The sequence below is a fragment of the Protopterus annectens genome, chromosome 6.part0 (genome assembly GCF_019279795.1).
Source record: "Protopterus annectens isolate FY-2018-M chromosome 6.part0, PAN1.0, whole genome shotgun sequence".
NCBI lineage: Eukaryota > Metazoa > Chordata > Ceratodontiformes > Protopteridae > Protopterus > Protopterus annectens.
Window position 1 is genome coordinate 1,818,756,741 of NC_056737.1, and position 23,321 is coordinate 1,818,780,061.

The 23,321-nt window shown below is 45.5% G+C and overlaps 1 protein-coding gene across 1 annotated transcript in view; it reads left to right on the top strand.

The window, feature by feature from the left end:
• Window positions 1-1,995, top strand: part of LOC122804118 (F-box only protein 43-like) — a 233,250-nt gene extending 231,255 nt beyond the window's left edge. The window contains exon 2 of the mRNA XM_044073766.1: window positions 443-1,995. Coding sequence (XP_043929701.1) covers window positions 480-1,970 — 1,491 coding nt within the window. The 5' untranslated portion in view covers window positions 443-479 and the 3' untranslated portion in view covers window positions 1,971-1,995. The remainder of the gene's footprint in view (window positions 1-442) is intronic.
• The last annotated feature ends 21,326 nt before the right edge of the window (window positions 1,996-23,321 follow it).

Sequence of the window (23,321 nt, forward strand, 5' to 3'; positions counted from 1 at the left end):
TTGGACTACTCGCAGAATGGGGGGAGGGGGGGCACAGTTACCTCTCATTTGATATACCAGTGTTTGTGTCATGAAGTGCAACCAGCTGTCAGAATGTGAAACCAGAGACAAACGCATGCAATTACAAAAGGTCTGGTATGTAGATCTGATAAAGGAGCAAACCTTGAAAATAGTATATAAGCAAATACCTCACTTGATTTTTATAGTTATTTGCAGTGATTGTGGATTGTGGATTATAGCTTTGGATTTTCCCTTCTCTTGTAGAGATGAGATGCATTGTTCACAAATTCAAGTTGATAATATGGTACATACTGAATATGAAAATATGGAATGAGCTTAACATTTGTTATAGTCTTAAAAATGCGTAGTCATATTGAGTTGATTATGTTGAATGTGCCCTTGTTTCTGACAAATTCCGTATTCTGTTTTTTTTCTTTTAAAGTTAATTTGAGAGAGCAGAAGCAAATGAAAGCTACTATATGATGGCAGAAACGTCTTCCCTTTTAAGAAGGAAAAAAAGTACATATGTAAATAGTGTCATTACGGAGCACAGCAATTCCAAATCCTTGACTTCTTTCATGTCCTCCCAGGATAGTGGCTACATTGAATCACAGCAGACTCCAAGTCGCAATACAGAAGACACTCGGAGCAAAGCTAAAGGAATTGGTGCTGCATACCTGCCTGTTTATCCAGACACATCGCCTGACTTGGCTTTGTCTGGGTCTCCTGCTGAGTGTGGGGAAGGGTCGTGCTCAAGTGGTGAAATTCTGGACAGAAAAGTGTCTGTATTTCCTTCACTGCTTTATGAAACTCCAAAACTTATCAGAAAGGATGCCCCTTTTCGAAGGCGATTGCTCTTGTCTAGTGTGTGTTCAAATGGGAGCGTAGAAGATGTAAACACCCCAGATAATCTGACACACAAGAGTGTGAGACAGTGGACAACACATGAGATTTCCAACTTTGAGGGAAGAAACTGTTTGTACAGTTTTGCAGACTCTCCCGGAAATGAGAACTTTGATGTTATAGCTACTAGCACTTTAAAAACTGAAGAACCAGTCAACTCTTGCAACAAATGGAGGCTTGCATTTGCTCAGAATCGGACTTCAACAATTGATGAGTCAAAATGCAAAGGTACAGCTTTGACAGAAGAAGTCAAATTTGAAACTCCCACCCAAAACAGTGAACTCGAGTCTTGTTCCGATCCTGAAAATCCTTACTTGGAGATATTTAGAACGCCTACTTCTGGTTCAAAGACAAGATCACTGGAAAGCAATTTTCTTACGCCAGTCAGCAGCCTTGCAGCTGATTTGAATTTTTCGAGTATAAGTACGCCACCTGTAACACCAGTGGCCACACTAAACGTTTCAACAACTGAAGACAGTGGGTTTAATTCTCTTGGCTTGGATGGTTCTCTAGATTCATACAGTGATCATGAGGGATCATTTCAAGAGCTTGCTTGTAGTTATAAAGAAACACCGAAAAGTTTAGATAGTAAGAGGCGGCAAAGAAAACTGGAAAGGGTAAAGAGGTTGTCTACCCTTCGTGAAAGAGGATCTCAGTCAGAGACTGAAGAGGATGGTAACAGAACGTTAATAAATGACCTGGAGGTGAAACTGAGGATAAAGAAAGATAGCATCACAGAGTGCGATGAACCTGTTTTTACTGAAAAGGTCAGTGATGAACCAATTTTGAAAGTAGGGGATTTGTCAAGAACACCTGCTTTGCAAATTATACATGACATTTGCTTACGGAGTCAAAAAGGACACCCACAGCAACATACTTTGCACAGTGTCTTGGAATATGAATCTAGGACAAAAAGTTGTGAACGGGTGATGCAGCTGGCTGGTTTAATTGGCAGAAAGATGGGTCTTGAAAAATTAGACATAATGTTGGAATTGAAAATCAGGAATTTGAAACATGTTATTTCTGAAATTTTAAATACCTTAAGCATTGAGGATATATGCAGGTAAGGGATTAAAAGTGATTGAAAACAAACAGCTTTTTTTTTTCATTTCAATTGATCTGTTTCAGTTTTTGATTTATTATTGCAGTGTTATCACAGTGAAAATTGGCTCTCACAAGATGCACTATGCACTACTGTAACTCTTACAAATGTTGCTAATGTATTCCATATATTCATTTACATACTTTACATAACAGCATTGTTTTAACAGATAACACAGGACTAGATCCGAAAAGAGTTCAGACTCCCTTCGATCCCAAGCAGTAAAATCAGTGCAAATTAAGCAACAAATTGGTAATGCACACAACTGGGTAAGACAGGACAGTGTACACCTATGTCTTGTTAATAATGCAATATCACATAGCCGTTTTTAAAAGATGTTCAACTTATGCCTTTGCAGGTAGCTATAGTATATATATCATTAATAAATTTATCTTTGATGCCAATCCTGATGTGCAGATATCCTTGTAAACCCCAGTTATGTAAACATTTCAGAGTAAGTAGTACAAAGGGCATTTCCCCACATAAGCTGCTTACCCATGACTTCAAGCTGTGCAGAAGAGTGTAAAAAGTGATAATGAAAGTGTCTGTAATACATTGCACATCAACAACCTACCCTTAAACAAAACCCTCCAGTAGCTATCTGGTCATGTGCAGAACTCCCAGACAATTCAGCAAGAGACTAGCTCTGTAAATCTCGGGTGATTCCTTGCAAAAGCTGGATGAATTTAAAGCTCTAGGTAAAGTCCCTCCACCATCCCAGCTTCACTAACATCTTCAAAAGTAACAGTCTGTTGTCCCCAATCCAGTGGTAAGCCAGTGTCGTGTGCCTCGCACTGAATAATGACTGGAGTTTAAATGTCTCTGTCTGCCATCAATCGAGTTGTTATGCACATGGCTAGGAATATGATAATTTTGATATTAAGTTATTTAAATTTCTATCAGTGTGTCCTGTATTTTCACCCAGTACATGGTAAAACAAAGGTATTTTCCTACAGCTAGGTCTACAGAATTCCATGCAACCATGTGGCATTTACATCTACATGCCTGGCAACAATTTAATATGTGATACGGAAGGGCAATGGTCTGCTAATCCAAACCCATGAGCACAAAATGAGAGGGGTGATTGGCCTTAATAATGTGAGTAAATGTACACTGCTGCAATGTGGTAGTACCGGTCACAACCAAGCAAGCTTTACACTGACCAGCTGCAGAACAGAGCTATTTACAGTGGCTTCACAAGATCCCGCCCACTTTGCTTCCTACCCACTGTCTTTCAGTAGTGTCTTGCTAACAGTAACTGAAAACTTTTTAAAGATTATTTCTTCACACAAGCACATACGCTGTTGGGATTATTTCTGTACACAAGCACATATGCTGTTGTGATTATTTCTGCACACAAGCATATACACTGTTTTTAAGAACAGGTTAAGGATACGTCTCCAGTATCAACTCCTCCTTTCATGTCTTTATGGTAACCCTGCCACCAGCTAAACACTACTGTAGTATACCAAACATATAATTGCTGTTTCAACTTAAAACCAAGTTGACTTGGTATCTTAAAAATAGCTTGAGTAGTAACTCAAAACATTATTATGCCAATAAATTAACATCAGACATGAGCATTTAAAACTGAAAAATAAAACTCATTACTTGAAATAAATGCAATTGAGAATTGTACTTTATAAGTTGAAATAAACAAGCAGTTATGTAAAGAAAATACAAAATAAATGTATTTAAATGGTTGACTTGTAGAAGACCTCTAAATGAAAGTTCATCTGGACTGATCATTAATGTTAGGTAAAGCTATGTAATTTTCTATCCCCAACTTGCAAGTTCAAGCAGGTATACAGTTTTTCATGTAATGGAACTTCCATCATGAGCTTTGTCCAGGAATGCGGTCGATTTTTTTGCACACTTTGGAAACAAAGCAGGAACTAAGCTAGCAGCATTTCTTTCCCTCTCCTTGACTCCCAGCAGTGTTTTCTTTTGTTCAGATTGAATGGGAAAGTTTCCTGTTCTTTTTGGGGTGGGGTGGGGGTCTGAATAGCATGAGCTGATATTGTTAATCCACGATGTTAATCCTCGATGTTAAGTTGTCAGTCTCACCTTCATTCTTGCTGGATGGGTTCGGAGCCGAACCTCGGCTCCGACTCGGCCTATACTACAGCTCGAGAGCTGATTTTACCGGCTCGAGGCAACCCTATATCCCATGATGCTAGGCGGTAACTACCCAGATCTCGTTTGCCGCTTACGCTAGCGAGGTTGCTCTTTTTACCGGCTCACAGGTTAGTGATTTTTTATTCACGAAAATCTTAGTTTTTCACCTTAGTTTTTCCTCTAGTATAACTTTAATCCCTTATAGACTAGTTTTTGGTTAATCTTAAGTTTAGATCCTATTTCTTATCCCTGTCATACTCCCACACCCTAGGTTAGGCCTTAGGCCCTTCCGTTTTATTCTTATTTCCCTTCCTGGGATTCTTAGCTGTGTGTGTGTTCCCACAGTGTCCCTATTTGTTGGAGTGTGTGTTTTTCTCCCTTTTGTTGTATTCTTTCGAATACTATGTCGAAGGAGACAAAGGTCTCATGCTTCAAGAAGTGTGACTCGTGCTGTCAGAAGATGTCTCTGACAGACTGTCACACTTCTTGTGTATATTGCCTGGGACCCCTGCACCTGCAGGACACTTGCTCAGTATGCCATGCATTCAGTCCAAGAGTCCTGCAGGAGCGCACGAATAAATTGATTCTAAGGGGCTTATTAAAACCCGAAGGTTCCCTGGCTAAGTCCGTGCCGGGGAAGCCTTCGAAACCACCTAAACCATCGGCTCCGAGCTCTAAGCCTTCGGATGGTGGCTCATCTTCTGCGACATTATCGGCTCCGGCTGGAACCGATGCTTCTGTATCGCAGCTACCTGCATCGGCTCCAGCCGGAGCCGATACCACTAAGACTCTGTCTTTGATGTCTGCTTCGGCTGAAGCCGACGTGTCTACGGCTCCATTGGCTCCATCAATCCTGATGCCCTCCACATGCAAGAGGTACAGATCTCCATCCCTGGAGTCTGTACACTCGGCTCAGAGGTCACCGTTACTCGCGGAGCCATCGAAGCCATTCCTCTTGGTCTTCCAGGCTTTCCGATCATGAACTTGAGAGGGTGGTAAGTAGACTACTAAAGTCTCGGGCACTGGCCCAAATGCTTCGCAGCACTGGCCCAAATGCTTCGCAGCCCGTCTCAGACAGCGGCTACGTCCATACAACCTACTATTCCTCCTTCGACTCTACCCCAGAGTTCGGAGCCATGACCGTTTTGATGTCGGAGCCGATACCTCCATCTTCGGCTCTGTCGTCTGCTCCGATCTCGTCCATGGTGCCATCCTTGGAGGGATCCGGGCACTTGGTCTCTCTCGCCGGCTCCGAGGGGGCGAGTGGCATCGGACCCTTGTCCGACCCCATTCTCCCTTTCGGAGCGTCGGCGTTGGTGAGTTCGGCCCCGACATCGGCTTCAGAGCCATCCCTGTCGGTGCCGGCTGGGGTTCCTAGCTCTTCGGAGCGGGAGCTCCCTGGCCTGCCTGACAGGGGCGCCTTCGAGGTAATGAGGAGCGTGTTGGCCCCAGTGCCTGCTCTATGGTCAGCTCCATCAGCTCCTCCCACTGTAGTGCATGCTGATGTCTCTTCCCACTCTCTCGCCCCCGGCCATCGAGACCCAACACCTCAGGTTTCCCCATTGGGAATTTCCTCCTCTTCCGAGGTTTCCCCTGATCCGTCAGGTGAACCCCCGCGTAAGAGGACATGTAAGAGGAAGCATGTGGACTCCCCTGAGTCCATCACATCTGATACCGACTTGGATGATTCGGAAGGATCCCCAAGGTCCCCCTCTGAGGATGTCTCTTTCTCTGACATCCTTGAAATCCTTAAACAGAGGGGGAACTGGTCTTCCCTTAATCCTTCCGAGGACAAGTCGGTTTACCTGGAGGCTTTTGGTTCTCGACCCTCCACCTCCTGGGTGTCTCCGCCCTTCGACCCCCTTATGGAAGTGGTGGCACGGAAGGCGTGGATGGCCCCTGACTCGTTGGAGCCCACCCCACGGAGGCCTTCTAACAGCCCCTTCTGATAAGCAATTTTTATCCAAAGGTGTCCCAGTTGATGCCATGGTGGTGGCGGCGGCCACTAAGAAGGAACTGGCTGATCCTTCAGTACCTATCCATCTGCCTAATAAGGAATCTAGGACAATGGATAGGTACGGCAAGTGGATGTTCTCGTCAGCGACCTTTGCCATGCGGTCGCTGAACTACTTATGCCACTTCACCCGTCTTCAAAGAGACATTCTTAGAGAACTGGGTGAAGTCTTACAGGATCCATCAGCTGGTGGGTCTCAGGAAAAGTAACTCACAGCCAGGAACCCTGAATTCCATCATCAACTCCTCCATGCGGCTTATTTCATATGCAGCCGATGGAGCGAGTAGGGCCGCAGGCACAGGTGTAGCTTTGAGGCGTCACGCCTGGATGCGGCTTTGTAACTTCGCAGACCCCTTCAAGGCGTCTTTCACTAACTTCCCCTTTGATAGTTCAGCTTTGTTTGGACCTCAAGTGAAAGATACCTTGACCAGATGCGAACAAGATGGCAAGACTCTTTCTGCCGTAGGAGTCCGTTTTTCTACCCCATCTAGACCATATCCTAAGGGTCAAAAGGGTGAAAAAATGTGGTTCCGTAAATCACAAGAAGTCATGCCTGATGCAAGAGGTCATTTCACCCCTAGAGGCAGAGGGGGGAATAACAACAGATGTCGTCAAAGGGGCAGAGGGGGTCCGCAGAACCAGGGTAGGAGAGAAACCCTCTCTGACAAACCTTTCCAACATCCCTGAGGTGTTGCCCGACTGTCCACCTTCGGAGGCAGTCGGGGGAAGATTATCGCTATACCCACAAGCCTGGCTCTCCCTCACTCAAGACAAATGGGTGCAGTCGATCATATCCGAGGGTTGCAAAATCCCCTTTATCCAAACCCCAATGGTTCAAATGGGGTCTCTTCCAGACGTTCCACCCAGTCTAAGGGAACAAGCAGTACTAGAAATATCAAAGCTGTTAAAAAAAAAGAGCCATCCAGCCAGTCCCAGCAGGCCAGCTAGGATCCGGAGTTTACTCAAGTTCTTTTTGGTACCAAAAAAAACAGGGGACTGGAGACCAATATTGGATCTCAGCAATCTAAAAAGTTTGTAAAAAGAACGAGGTTCCGGATGGTCACGCTACAGTCCATTTTACCCCTTCTGGGCAAGGACAATTGGATGTGCTCAGTGGACCTTCAGGATGCGTACTATCGCATCAAAATGCACAGGCGCTCCAGAAGGTTTCTCCGCTTCAGGCTGGGAGCCAGTCACTACCAGTTCAGAGCCCTGCCCTTTGGTCTCTCACTACAGCCCCTCCGAGTGTTCAACAAATGTATGGCAGTGGTTACGGCTCACCTGAGACGTCAAGGATTCCAGGTGTTTCCATATCTAGACGACTGGCTCCTCACTGCCACCACCAGGCGTCAACAACTTCTAGCCAGAGACTACACCATCCACATTTGCAAAAAGCTAGGTATCTCTCTAAATTTCGAAAAGTCTGCCTTGTCGCCTTGTCAGTCTATTACTTTCATAGGTGCCACCTTGGACACTGTTCAGCTCTCAGCAAAGTTAACAGAGCAGAGGGTCTTAGATATTCAAAGTCATGTTCACGTCCTTCTTCAGAACAACAAAGTTCAGGCCAGGTATGTTCCGAAGGTATTAGGTCTCGTGGCGGCAGCCATCACACTTTTTCCCCTTGCCCGCTTTTACATGCGGCTTCTTCAATGGATGCTTTTCTCCCAGTGGTCCTTCCAACAGCTCCCTATGACTCAAGATCCTGATAACTCTATCTTGCAGAAAACATCTATCTTGGTGGATGGCATCCCCTCAAGTCCATCAAGGCAGACCTTTTACCCCCCCGGTCACCACAGTCACAATGGACGCCTCCCTGATTGGGTGGGGGTGGGGCATTTTCAGGGCAGAACAGTCCATGGCACATGGCAACCCTTCGAATGCCACTTGCACATAAACGTCCTGGAGATGAGAGTAGTGCTTTTGACGTTGCAAGCCCTTCAAGACTCTCTTCCCCTGGGGACGATTGCAATTCAGACGGACAATGTTTCCGTAGTATGGTATATCAACAAGCAGGGCGGAACCAGGTCATATCCCCTGTGTCAAGAAGCACTCAGACTCTGGCAATGGGCGATCTCTTCTCAGCGGTTTCTGATAGCAACGCAAATCACCGGGAAGTCCAACGTTATAGCGGACAGGCTGAACAGAGCTGTTCTCATGCCTCACGAGTGGTCTCTCAAGCAATCGGTGACGGACAAAATTTTTCGGTAGTGGGGGTTTCCTTGCGATCTTTTTGCAACACCACAAAACAGCAAGTGCCTCTACTACTTCACTCTCTTCCCCCGTCTAGGTCATTCCCCCAGAGACGCTCTAGTCCACGATTGGCCTCTGGGACTTCTTTACGCCTTTCCCCGCTTTCCGTTAATCACACAAACAATTCAGAAAGCTACCGCCTTGAGGGCCAAGATGATTCTCATTGCCCCTTATTGGCCTAGACAGATATGGTTCCCTTTCCTGCATTGCTATCTTTTGGAGCAGCCTTGGCATCTGGATCCAATGCCAGATCTTTTGGCCCATCAATCAGGACAGCTGCACCAATCCCTCCAATCTCTCAACCTCACAGCTTGGTTGCTCCACTTCCGTCCCCAGCAAGGCTTCCAATGATTTCAAATACTGTCTGCAGTATTATCGTAGCTTCCCTTAAGTCTTCCACCAGAAGGATCTATGCTAGTAAATGGCAACGTTTTTCCTTTTGGCCAAAGGCTAAGAACATAGATCCCTTCACTGCTCCAATACACTCTGTCTTGGATTTCCTAGCCGAAATCTTTCACTCAGGATCTTCTTCCTCCACAGTAAAAGTTCAGCTAGCAACCATCTCAAGTTTTCACATAGGCTTGTCTGACTCCAACATCATGTCCCATAAGCTTTGCAAGGCATTCCTCAGAGGTATCTTTTTACTCAGACCTCCGATCAAAGACCCCCACCACAGTGGGATTTAAACTTAGTTTTAGCATCATTGATTCTCCCTCCCTTTGAACCTGCGGCCTCCTGTTCCTTGAAGTTACTTTTCTGAAAGACACTATTCCTAGTCGCCATTACATCTGCTAGGAGAGTATCTGAACTTCATGCCCTCTGCATTCGTCCTCCTTATTTAGTGTTCCACAAAGACAGGGTTTCTCTAAGAACTAACCCGTCTTTTTTACCCAAGGTGGCTTCTCAGACAAATTTAAATCAATTTATTGATCTTCCAGTTTTCTTACCTAATTATTCAAACAGGGCGGAGCAAAAACTACATTGTCTGGACGTTCATCGTCAGCTCCGCTTCTATCTGGACAGAACAAAACAATTCAGGAAATCTGATCAACTCTTTTTTTTCTTATGCTGAGAATAAAAAAGGTCTTTCGGTTTCTAAAGTAACCCTGTCTAGGTGGCTGTCTTCTGTGATTACCTGTATTTATCAACTCAGAGGTCAAGAATTGCCTTCTAGACCAAGAGCCCATTCGACCAGGGCATTGGCTACATCTGCGGCCTTTCAAGCTAGATTACCAATAGACACTAGCTGTGCGGCTGCCACATGGGCCTCTCCTCATACTTTCGTTACACATTACAAATTGGACATGGCCTCCAGAAACCGGGCAAGTTTTGGTTCCACCGTTCTCAAGAGTCTGTTCCAATGAGCCACCCAGGATGAAGGTGCTAGGGACGTGGTCCCATCCAGCAAGAATGAAGGCGAGATTGACAACTTAACATTGAGAAGTTATGTACCTACCATAGCGTTCCATGTTAGTTGTCTTCTCTCTCCTTCTTTCTTGCGTCCCGCCCACCATCCCCCTAGCCTGGACAGACGGAGAGGTTTTTTCCCCTCTTTACAGGGAACCTTATCTTGCTCTATTCCTAGCTCAGACAGTTGGTCCTGGGGTAGATACAGCTTCAGGTAGTGATATTTGGGGAGGAGTTCTTTCTCCTCCTCCACCTCAGAGGGGAGTCTGAATTGGCTATGGTTTCTTAGCTACCAAACGAGATCTGGGTAGTTACCGCCTAGCATCATGGGATATAGGGTTGCCTCGAGCCGGTAAAATCAGCTCTCGAGCTTTAGTATAGGCCAAGTCGGAGCCGAAGTTCGGCTCCGAACCCATCCAGCAAGAAAGAAGGCGAGAGAAGACAACTAACATGGAACGTTATGGTAGGTACATAACTTCTCATTCATTCCTTACGCATGGGTATCTGTACAGAGCTTTGAACCGAGCCGGCCATTTTCCAAGCTAGTGTCAGCTTCAAACTCTCGAGCTAAATTCTTACCCACAATCCCCCTCTCCCTGTCACCTCAGATTTCGTTTGCTGTGTTGCTATCCGGTCGTGTCAGGCTACTTCTCTTGAGGTAAGTACAGTCAATTGTTTAATTGCTTTACAAATTACTTTTCTGTCAGAAAAGTTCATATTTTATTGTCTCTTACCCTATCGCATCTAGCGTTCATAATTTCTTCAGGTTTTTCTGCTTTTTCCTTACTACTTTTACCGCGAGATATTCTCTCTTTACCATCGTTGGTAATCTTTTTCCCTTTTCTCTCTCATACCTTCAGGTAATCTGTTGTACAATTGTTGGTATTTTTCTGTTAATTAATTTGCTGTCATGGCAGATTAAAAAAGGTGGTCCGGAGTTTAAGCGGTGTTCTGATTGTTCCACCCTGTACTACTTGTGAGAACTTTTCTAATAGAACTTTGCTGGAAAGGAAAAAGAAGCTGATACTGAAGGGACTTCTAAAATCTCCCTTTTCAGAGGCTATTTCTGGGTCGGAGGTCACAACCCCTCCTAGAGCCCATAAGAAAATGAATGTTTCTACTAAGGCTAAATCTTTGCCTTTGTCCCCGGCTGGGGACTCTCGCCAACCAAAATCTAAAAAAGCTAAAATTTCGGCTCCAGAGCTCTGTCCGCCCCAGTGCTTTCGGTGCCTAGACCTTCAGCTCCATTAGTGATTTTGGCTCAGTCTTCTCCTGCAGCCTTCTATATATCTGCACCGAGGGGCTCCTCGGTTCAGGCCATTACCACTGTATCGGCACCGACCGTTCAGTTGGCGCAGACCTTGACCGCGTCGGCTCCGAGATCTTCCTCGGAACCAAAAGCTTTATTGTTGACTCCAGTTTTGTCGGTTCTAGCTTCGGCACCGACAGAAACCACTTCGGCACCGATCCCTGTATAGGTGCAGACAATGACCTCGGCACTGATAATTTCTTTGGTGCAGACAACAATAGTTCAATCTCTCTCTGCACCGTTGTCCTCTGTGCGGTCAGATGAAATGGGCACCGAGTCTGCCTCTTCTGTGGACAGGCCTGTTTCTCCCTCAGTCTCCGTGAGGTCCAATAGAAGCCTTTCTGAACATGTGTTGCGTCTTGTGGACCAGGTACTCTTGGCAAGAGGTATCCCACCCCTAAGGAACTATCCTTCCTTGGGAGGTGATCACCCATCTCCAAAGACCCCTTCTTATTCTCCTCCTTCATTGCCTTTGAAGTCCATGGATATAGCACAGTCTTCCCCTTCTGGGGTTCCCTTTATGAATCTCACTAAGGAACCGCAGTTGCCTTCGTGGCAGGAAAGTTTTGCTATGACCCAGGATGTCAGCTGTGACACGCATAGCTTGCTGCTCCACAGTCATCCAGGGACTCCGGGTCGGCTACTTAGGGGAGGGGTAACCACTGTCCTAGACATACACTCCTCTTCAGGTGGACCAGCCTTCCAACTGATGGAGAAAGCTTTCGCTGCTGCTGGCGATACTGGACTGTCTATACCACCGCCCTCCTCTGGTACACTGGTTGTTCCACAAGTCGCGTCTAGCAGACTCCGGGTGCAAGGGTCGCAGGACATATTCCCCTCAGGAATCCCCTTTTCCGGTGTCTTCTCCAGCTTCTCCTGCTGAGGAGGTCCATGGGAAAAGTTTGTGTAAGAGGAAGCACATGGACTCCACAGAGGAGTCCCTCACCGAAGACACAGATTTCGATGAGGGGGGGGGTCCCCTCGGTCACTCTCTGAGGTATCCTTTGACAATATCCTCGAAATCCTGAAACAGAGAGGGGGCTGGCAGTCCTGATCTGACCTCTGAGGAATCTGTGTTCCTGCAGGCCTTTTGCACCCGGCCCCCTACCTCCTGGGTTACTCCACCTGCCGATGAACTTGTCCGGTTCATCGTGCAGCGTGCTTGGAAGGCTCCTGATACCATCAAAGCTCTTCCCTGGAGGCCAGATAAGATCTTGTCCCCTCCTGCTTCAGATCCCCATTGGTCCAAAGGTCTACCTGTGGAAGCTTTGGTGGTGGCGGCCGCAACAAAAAAGGATCTGGCAGAAGAAGAAAGCCAGACTGTCCATCCGCCTAACAGAGTCCTGGGCCCTGGACAGGATAGGGAAGCGCACTTTTGCTTCAGGGACCTTTGCTATCAGGTTCCTGAATTATATGGCACGTTTCACCAGGGTTCAAAGGGATCTGGTTTCTGTGCTCTCTGAAACCTTGGCTGGTGCCGTGTCTGATGAGGTCTGTGACAGTGGCCTCTCAGCTGGCCACCATTGAATTTATATCTAACTCCTCTATGCAACTGATATCTCGCACATCAGAAGGAGCAGCTAGAGCAGCAGGTTCAGCTATGGTCTTGAGACAACATGCCTGGATGCGCTTGTGCAATTTCGTGGAACCCTTTAAGTCTTCTTTTCTTAATACCCCCATTGAACCCTCCTCGTTGTTTGGGCCTAAAGTTAAAAGCACACTGGCCAGATGTGAACAGGACGGTAAGACCCTTTCTGCCGTAGGTGTCAGTTATTCTTCCCCTCAACGTGCTTTCTCCTGAAACCAAAAGAGTTGGGAAGATATGGTTCAAGAAATCTCTGGGTCCTTTCCGTGACACACGGGCCGAGTTCTCTCCCAGAGGCAGAGGGGGAAACTCACAGGGAAGACTCTCCTTTCGGGGCAGAAGGGGACCTCGTAACCAGGGTTACAGGGATTTTTTCCCTGGTCAATCCTACCAGCGCTCCTGAAGAGCGGCCCAACTCCTTTCCTCTGGAGGTAGTTGAGGAACATTTCTCCTTGTATCCTTCTGCCTGGCTAACCATCACAACCAATTCTTTAATACAAAGGATCATAACCAGAGGTTATCATATCCCCTTCGATCTTTGTCCCCTCCCTTCATAAAATCTTCCCGACGTTCCACCCAGTCAAAGGGAAGACGCAGCACTAGAGATAGAAAAGCTGCTAAGAAAAAGAGTCATCCAAATAGTCCCTCCAGAACAGATAGGATCCGGATTCTACTAAGACTATTTTTGGTGCCAAAGAAAACCGGGGACTGGAGACCAATTTTGGATCTCCGTGTATTGAACAAGTTTGTGCGAGTACAAAAATTCCAGATGGTCACAATACAGTCTATCCTCCTGCTTTTGGAAAACGTTGATTGGATGTGCTCTATAGATCTTCAAGATGCGTACTACCACATAAAGGTGGACAGGCCATCAAGGAGATTTCTGCGCTTCCATGCGGGAGCCAGTCACTACAGAACACTGCCCTTCGGACTCTCTACAGCCCCCAGTGTGTTCACAAAGTGTATGGCAGTTGTCACAGCTCACTTGCGACTTCAAGAATTCCAGGTGTTCCTAGACGACTGGCTCATGTCAGCCCCCACCAGATATCTACTGGGAAAAGCCCTGGCATACTCTCTCCTCGCTGCTCAAAGGCTAGGTATAACCATAAACTGGCAGAAATCCAATCTCACCCCATCTCAGTCGACAGAATTCATAGGGGTTATCTTGGACACAAAAAACTGCAGGTTTGCTATTCCAGAGCACAGAATTCTAAGGATAAAGCAGCAACTAATTCCAATCCTTTCATAGGAAAAATCCACGGCTCACTCGGTTCTACAGCTGTTGGGTTCCATGGCAGCCTCCATCACCATTGTTCCCCTGGCCAGATTTCACATGAGGCTTCTACAATGGCTACTGCTCACCCAATGGATATGCCTTTCAGGTGCATTCTTCAACCTCATGAGTGGTCTCCGAATCCCTTGATAGCGGCAGAGTTCTTCCACTGCTGGGTCTGTCCTTGCTGCGACCTCTTTGCATCCCTGACCAACTACAAATGCAGCAGCTAGTTTGCCCTGATTCCCCCTCCGGGACAGTCACCCAGGGATGCTCTAGTCCACGATTGGCCCTCTGGTCTTTTTTATGCATTTCCACCCTTTCCCCTCATTCCCCAATTTCTGGAGAAAGCCTGTCGATTGAAGAGCAAGGTGATCCTCATAGCACCATATTGGCCTCGACAGATTTGGTTCCCCTTCCTTTGGCCTCATCTAATAGATCGACCATGGATTCTCCATCCAACCCCGGAGTTGGACTCACACCCACAGAACCTGATTCATCCCAACTTGAACAGCCTGAAGCTCAGGGCTTGGCTACTCCAATTCCCTTGATTGCCAGGCAGAATGATCTTTCTTTACCAGTACGTGATATTCTCATTGCTTCTCAAGTCTTCCACTAGAATTACTTATCTGAGCAAGTGGAAAAGATTTACCTGTTGGCTGAAAGATAAACAAGTAGACCCCTTTTCAGCACCAGTGTCGATAATACTAGACTATCTGGCCGACCTGTTTCAATCGGGTCTATCAGCCTGTACCATTAGAGTTCATTTGGCTGCAATTTCTATTTTTCATGAGGGTGTCCAAGATTCCTCTCTTATATCCCATAAATTGTGCAAGACCTTCATAAAAGGTGTGAATCATCTGAAGCCACCTTTTAGAGAACCTATTCAACCATGGGATTTATCATTAGTTCTACAAGCTCTGACAATGTCCCCTTTCGAGCCAGCCTCTTCTTGAGACCTCAAGTATTTGTCATGGAAAACCTTGTTTTTGGTCGCTATTGCTTCTGCCAGACATATTTCTGAACTTCAAGCTTTATGTATCAAGAGTCCATACTTGATTTATCATAGAGATGGAGCGTCTCTGAGAACTAATCCATCATTTCTGCCTAAAGTGATCTCTGAAATGTCCATTAATCAAGCCATTGAATTGCCAGTTTTCTTTCCCAATCATTCAAACAGAGGATAGTATTGCCTACATACCCTTGATATACACGGGCAAATCCGTTTTTACTTGGACTAAACCCTTTCGTAAATCTGACTGGTTATTTTCGTCCTTTTCTGGACCCAGATTAGGATCTGCTGTTGCTAAGGTCACATTAGCTAGATGGTTGAAGGACTGTGTGACCTTTATTTATACACAGCGTAATATCTCGTTGCCTACTACCATGAAAGCTCATTCAACAAGGTCGGTGGCAACTTCTGCTGCCTTCCATGCCAGATCTTCTTTACATGACATCTGTGCAGCTGCAACTTGGGTTATGCCTCATACCTTCATCAATCATTACAAATTGGATTTGGCCTCCAGGGGAAGAGCATCTTTCGGTTTTATGGTGCTCAGGAATGTTCTTCCATGAGAGCCTCCTAGGAATAGAGGTAGCTGAGGACTCTGTCCCATGCCTAAGGAATGAACGAGGCTCAACAATATCAGATAAAGAAGTTATGTCTTACCATAACGTTCCATCTGTATTGTTGATCCTCGTTCAGTCATTACGACCCTCCCTCCTGTGGTTTCTAGTGGATCTCACCATCGGTTCTCTTAGGTTATTTGACCAGAGGTAGCCTCTACCTTCTTTGACTTGCAAACTCAATCTGAGGTAACAGGGAGAGGGGGATTGTGGGTAACAGTTTAGCTCGAGAGTTTTAAGCTGACACAAGCTTGGAAAATGGCCAGCTCGGTTCCGTGCTCGGAACCGATACCCATGCGTAATGACTGAACGAGGATCAACATTACAGATGGAGCGTTATGGTAAGACAACTTTTTGTCATGACCCTGAAGTAGAATTTCAGTAACCAAGTACATCTTAAGCTCCTCAAATGTGTACACATTTGAAAGGCCGGTTTTTCTGTCTGACAGCAACTGCTTCAGTGTTACCAGAAGTTATTTTTTTAATGAAAAAAACAATTGCACCCACTTAACACAGACATTACATTTATTTTAATTGACATTTGTTGACAGGGTTAATTTGACTGGGCAAGAAGCCCTTTTTCAGCAGAGACCTGAAGAGAGAAGCTCCAGACATAAAATAATGAAAACATTTATACAATTCACACTTATTCACAATAAATCACAGAAGAAAATTTCCAGTGCATAGTACATTTGTTTTAGCTTAATACCATTCCTCCCCTTTTGTAGACCTTGGGTGAGATTTGCTGAGACATTACCAAAGAACTAAGTTTGGGAGTGCAGAGGGGCAGATGTATTTTAAGTTGCACTGTTGAGGCCTCTATTTTGACAGAGCATCTACATTTTCATTACACACATGGACACCACTCTGGTACTGGTTTGTCATGTTGTAGGACTGTAATCTTAAATTCCATCTAAGAAGTTTACCATATTGCTCATTGGCTTTGTGTAACCATGTCAAATGATAACTTTCTGTAACTACTGTGATTTATCTACCATGTAGTTAGGACTGCATTTTTGAAAAGTCCACATTATTCTCAAATCTTCCTTCTCTGCAGTTGTATGTGATTCTTTCCTTCATTTAAGTCTGACTAACATGCTGGATTCCCCCTTTTTCCCTTTGAAGACACCAGGCTAGATACAGACCCAGTCCATGCTTTGAAACTATCTGCGCATTTAACTCCTGTCCATAATCAGGACTAACTAATGCAGGCGTCCACATGCCAGGCCACCTTGAGTTTCTGGAATGCCTTCCCACAAACCAGTGTGCAGACAACCTATCTGGCCTTATTTATCTTTTTGGAAGGTGCCATGTGAGGAATGGCTGTGGTACTGTAGTAAGAGACAAACTTTCTGCAGTACTGTGCTGTCCTGAGGGAATTCCTTACCTTCATGTAGACACTGGGCAGCCACCAATTTGGCCGGTTCTAGCTAAATTATGCAGCCATCCACCTACTGACCAAGCTAAATTACCCTTGGCGTTCATACTTGACATTTACTTGCCTCAGTAATCAGCCAGTCATTTTTTTTTTAATCTGATCAACACCTCTCTGACATGTTGCATACACTATTACTGGTAGTGACTGACTAAAAACTGTAATGTCTATGTAAGTTTAAAGCAAAATGTCCTATTCCAGCTAGGATGTTCGAAAGTTATGGGGCATAGTTTTATTCCAAAGGGCGCGTAGGACACTTTCTTTTACACAAATGGGTAACAGATGCTGACCTCTCTCTTGCTGTGGGCATAAAAGGTATCTGCCAGTAGTCTTTATGCCAAGACTGGTCAGATGCTTATCCACTATCTGCTCTGTTGCGTTCTCTCCTGGGCATGTGTTGCTCATATGCTTGTGTGTGACCATTCTGTTTCCTATACTTTACAGAAACCTGATACCCCCATCCTTTTTGGCACTGACATTATTTCAGTGAAGCTCGGTGACTGTTGGGATTCCTGGATTGCCCTCAGGTTCAACAACTCTGTCTACATGGCTTCTTTAAATTGCTTAGGCATTATATAAGGGATCTGTTTAATTGCCCATTGGGTTGGTTTCTTGTGTTCGTATTATGCTCCCACTAGTTGAGTACACCCTGACTTGGCAGTTAACATGTCCTCAGACTGCTGTGGCATTGCTTGGATTTCCTGAGGTCATATAGGGGATAGCTGCTTTGAAAGTACTACCTCATCCACTGAGGCAGCAGTTCATTTCAGTGGAGAAAGCTACTATCATATCCTCCTCAAGTTGCTCCTATCACTCAGTTCATATAACAGTACTAGTGTCTTTATGCCTCGGTAGAGTTTGTGTTTTGTTTCCTGTCTGGCACCTTTGTTACATAACTGGCATCCCTTACCTTCCACAAAACAGTGAAAGGACACTCTCTTTCCCCTTACAATTTATTTCATCAAACAAGCATAATTGCTATAAGTTTTCGTATGACTGTATATGTTGAGTTTCTTGCTCTCCTGTCATACCAAAACATTTTGTTGCTGGTTTTACCAATGCTGGATGCTGTACTGCTAACGCCATGAATTCCCCAAGTTAGACTTGAAATTCCACACAAGATCCATGGCAAATTCCTTGTGGGAATCTCATTCACCTTCCTACTCATTACAGATCAAGTTTAGGGACTGTTCACCATGTGACCATAAGCAACTCAAATGGAAAACAAAATTCGCACCATTCTCTATGCATTGAGGAGGTTGGGTATGTGCTTGCTTCATCCTCACTTTAACTGGTCTGCAAATGCTGTAAGCATGGTCGTGACATTAGGATTAAACTTCTCCACCAACCATTTATTTGTGAATGTTATGGAGTACTTTTAAACTATTTCACTCCGCAGCATTTTCACAACCAAGTCATATGTCTGTCTTCGTTTCCTGGGGGTGCTCACCCTGCTAAAAACCTATACCTGACCAGTGGAAGACAAATGGATAAAACCACAACTTTCGATACCCAGTAATGCAGTCTACTACCACTAAGATAGATGTCTTACCTCTGGTACTTGGAGCCAAGAAGGCTCCACACTATCCAAGGCTGGTACTTGGGGAGCCAAGAAGGCTCCACACTATCCAAGGCTGTAATGTGAAATGTGTTTTAGTAGCAGGCAATAGCATTAAAACAGTATTAGCTTTGTTGCTTGCTTTACCAACCTCTTGCTACTGCTCACACATCTTGCAGTACCCTTTCACATCTGGCCAATAAAAATTTCGCATACCTCCCTTTTTGTATGCCATATGCCCTAATCCCTGAAAAAGGATTGACTGCTACCTACTGTAGCACTTTTCATTGTAATACGTCTTATGTCCAGTATACAGACTCTTGGACCTGAGGATTTGGAGGACTCCTTGGCTACCTACTTCAAGTTTTGTAAGGTGGAGTCTAAGAGCTGTGCCTGTCTCAACTCACACTTTGTGATCCTTCCCAATTAACCGTTCTGTTGAAAGGCGGGTATTTTCGATAACTGTGCTTCAGATTTAGACTTGGTGTTACAAACCATCTCTTCACCCAAAGTAAATCCCTTACAGAAGTAGTCCAGCACATTGACAGCTACAGTTCAGGTTCAGGCTTGCTGCTATCATCTTTGTTTCCATGATGTAGTGACATTATCATCCTCTATAGAAGTGTGAGCACTGGCTGGGCCGCCTTCTGCTACTTTCCTAATGTGATTGTCTCCCTGTCTGGTTGCATGTATTTTCATATACACAAGGCACTGTATCATCAACATCATTAAGTATTAGACCATCATCTGCTAAGATGTCATCCAGTACTCCTACCTATTTGCCTCCCTAGCCACCTTCCTAGTTCAAATAAACCTTGGCCAATGGCTGAAGTTCCCCATAACACAGTGAGTCTTTAAATCAAGAAACATGAAGTGGCAGCTCAGCGGCTAGAGCTGAAATGCAAATCTCAAACCCAGCTGCTCTGGCTTTCCCAAGAAGGTACTCCTCATATGAGAAAGGCACCAGTCAGATGGTAGCCTAATAGTAAAGCCTACATAGTATTATACTCTAGGGTTTACTTGTATACTGTCACTGCCTGCAATGCATTTTGTGTGCTGCATGTTGCTTCAGAAAACAGAAACGTGACAAGTATCGGCGAAAAAAAAGTGTTCTCGATATGTGAAATTCCAGTGTATGCTACTAAGTCATGGAAGTTTAGAGCATTTCCTTTGAGAAATGTTTTCTGGTGTTTTTATACTCCAGTGAAAATGGCAAAAAAGCTTTTGAACTAAAAATAACCAGTGTTGGAAATGTAATATAGGACCAATAGGTGACTAGCAGTGATGTAATTTTGGATATGTATGTAAGTGTGATGTCTCTGGAAGAATTGTTTAGCAATTTAATCATTTAAGCATCCAAAAAACTGGAGGCTTCATGTTGTACCATCATTTGGGCTTTTATTTTCTTTTAATAAAATTAAAGTGCTTCATTTTGGCTAACATTAAGTTTTGGTAAACACAAGCAAAATAGAAGCAAACAAAAACTTGGCTCAATTCTTTAGACCCAATAACTACTGTTAGCTCAAACCACAGTCTTTGCCTTTTCCTGTGCCCTGTGTAACTGTCCTAACTATTACCTTATTAAAAAAATAATCCATTAGAAGTGTTTTATTTTTGGGGGGGGAGGGGGGATGATGGCCTTTTCTCCATCTGCCTGCACTGAAATAAATCCCTTTGTGCAGCCATCAGCTTTGCAGAGCATTTACAATACTTGTATCCATTGGGGGTTTTGTCTCGTAACAGAGATTGCACATAGTGGGAGCATCTCTCACACTTCAGGCCCCAGGCCCTGAGGCAGTTTATCTGCATCTTCTCATCTCTGCTCCCAAGGGAAGACACTTTCCCTAATCCAGTCTGTCCAGTAGCAGCTCTGCTTCCTGTTAAGAATGTTAAACACAACACTTCATGAGCTCGCAGAAGATTGCATTCTTAGCTTTTCACAATGGAGCCTTTTTTCTCACACTTTGCCATAAACTTCCTTTTTCTCTTTTACTTTGTGAGTATGGGAGGGCCAGTCCTGCACACTTTGGGCAGAGCTGCAGGTTAAACTGTTTTATAAGTAGACACTGTTTGATCCCTCTCAGCTCAGCCTAAGAGGCTGTTAGTCCTCCTTCCAGTTGAGCTGAAAGAGAAACATTACATAACTTCAAAATGTTTCAAAAAGATTTGCAAGTGTTTGATAAAGGATGTATGGTAAGAAAATTTTGTTTTCTTGTGTGTCTGTGAGCAGTTAGCTCAAAATAGTTTGCTATGGGAAATTATGTTGTAGTCCAAAAATTGATAAATAGATCTGAAATTGTCTTCATTTGCTCTTCAACCTGTGGGTACTCTGATCCGGCATGAATCCGACTCTTCCGCATTTCCAACATCTGATCCGAGCTCCAAGGTCCTCCTCTACCCATAATGCCCCTGTCTCCCTTCAGATTTCATTTGCCGCACTAGTATAAGCATTGTGATCCGCTGCTCTGAGCTTCTATTTTGGTAAATGACTGAGTTCTTTTCATCTTTATACTTTCCTGTCTAACTTTTCTACCTCCCCTGCTTCGTGCTTTCACGTGTGTACAAAAAAAACCCTTTGTTTCTGTCTTTATCGGGAGCGTGTGCGTTTTTTTCTGGTTGGGTCTCTCTATTTCAGATATGTCTGAGACCCCAAAACCAGGGTTCCATAAGTGCACGGATTGTGGCCATAAGCTCTTCCCAGCTGAAGGCCAAACTCCATGCATTGTGTAATTGGGGACTGCCGGTTTAGTCATCCTGTTTCATCTGCGCAGGCTTCAATCCTCACACAGTGATGAACAAGGAGGAATAAGCTAATTTTAAAAGGCTTTCTTCCCCTTCCTACCACCGAGGCCCAGGCCTACTCAACCCCAGCTTCTACTTTGGTCTTCGCCCCGGCCTCTGGGACTCGACCTCCTGTCAAGAGGTCCGGGGACAGGGACAAGCCAAAATAGAATCCCCCGATCGCTCTTCCTTTGCTGGTCCACCTGCCAACGTCTGCTCGACTCTGAGACTGGAGTCTCCCCTGCTCCGTTCCCCTCATTTCTCCCAGGAGCCAGCGGAGATTTGGACTTGTTCTCCGGCTTCACCTCACCTCCCCTCCAGGCCAGTATCAGTGGCCTCTTCGTGCTGATCCATCTGCAGCCTCAAAGAAGCGGAGGTGGACAGGATGATTTGGAGATTTATCCGCACCCAAATACAAATAGAAGTCTTGCCTGCCCTCTCTCCCTCTGGAGCAGGGAGCATGCAGTCCACGGTTTTATCAATTACTCCTCTCCGATCCCCGGTTTTGGAGCTCTCTGATCCAAGGACCCTTTGGCATCAAGTTGTCGGCCCCAACAGTACCTTGTACATCAACGACGGGTCTTACCTTGAGCAGGTCAAATCTGACGAGTTTGGGTCTGTCCAGCTCTGAGCCGTAGCCTTGGCACCAGATCCAAGGGGATGGTATCAGCTCAGAGTTTCTCGGAGCAGAGCCTTCCTCTTGGAGTCTCGACACCTGAAGGTTCAGCTCTGACTCCCCCATTGATCCAGAGAGTTGTAGATTAGCCTCTAGCCCCTTCTCAGGCAGTCTGCTCCCCCTCTGCCTTCGATGTAGTTGAGAGGCTTCTTTTGATCCCATAGAGACCCTTGATGATCTTGTCTTAGGACTCTGTCCTGGCTTCCTTTGTTTCTGTTACGGATCCGGTCATCCTGCTACCTCAGCGACAGCCTGCTGCCTCTTCGCCCCAGGAAGCTCCAGCATGGGAGCAGCAAGATGTTCAGTCCTTCCCAGCGACCCCCTCCCGAAAAGGTGCCTTGAAAATGTTCATAGATTAGTACCAAGCTAACTGCCTTTGCGAGCCATTTTAAGCATAGCCAATTATATCCCTTGCGAGACTCAAACTCTGGACCTTGTGTTTGTAAGGTAAACACCTTAACCATTAGGCCATCATCCCAACCCTCTAAAGGAGGCACTTGGACTCCCCTTCGGAGTCCCTCTTGGAAGACTCCCATTTAGAGGAAGGGGAAGGTCACCCCCCGAGGATGTCTCCTTTGGAAACATCACGGAAATCCTTCAGCAGTGAGGGGGGTGGTCTGTCCAGAAACCTAACCCGGATGAATCTGTGTTCCTGGAGGCATTTGGCTCAGGACCCTCAACTTCCTGGGTTTCCCCTCCCACAGATCCACTGATTGACCTAATTACATCTTGGGCATGGAAGGAGCCGGACATGGTGTAGCCAGTCCCCAAATGCCCGGACAAGATACTTTGTGCGCCATCCGATAGGAATCACTGAACCAAGGGATCCCCTGTTGATGACATGGTGGTGGCAGTGGCCACTAAAGAGCTTGCACAGGAGAGCTCGCTGGTTCATCCCCCAGACCGTGAGTCCGGGACGATGGACCATTTTGGGAAGAGGGTGTATGCTTCAGCAATATTTTCAGTGCGTGCGCTGAACTACTTGGCACACGTGATTAGACTCCAGCGAGACCTGGTTAAGGAGATCACCGAGTCTACCCTGGGTCCATGTTGGTGGAAGATTCTCCTCTCGAATGGCCACCCTCAAGTCCATTGCTAACCCCTCTATGCGTCTCCTCTCGAATGCTACCGAGGGCGCCGCTAGAGCTGCCAGAACAGGTGCTTGCCATCAGGAGTCACGCCTGGCTCTGGCTTTGTACCTTCTCAGAGCCCTTTAATTTGTCTCTTGCTAATGCCCCGTATGACTGTTCCACCCTGTTTGGAAAGTTGGTACGTGATACTCTA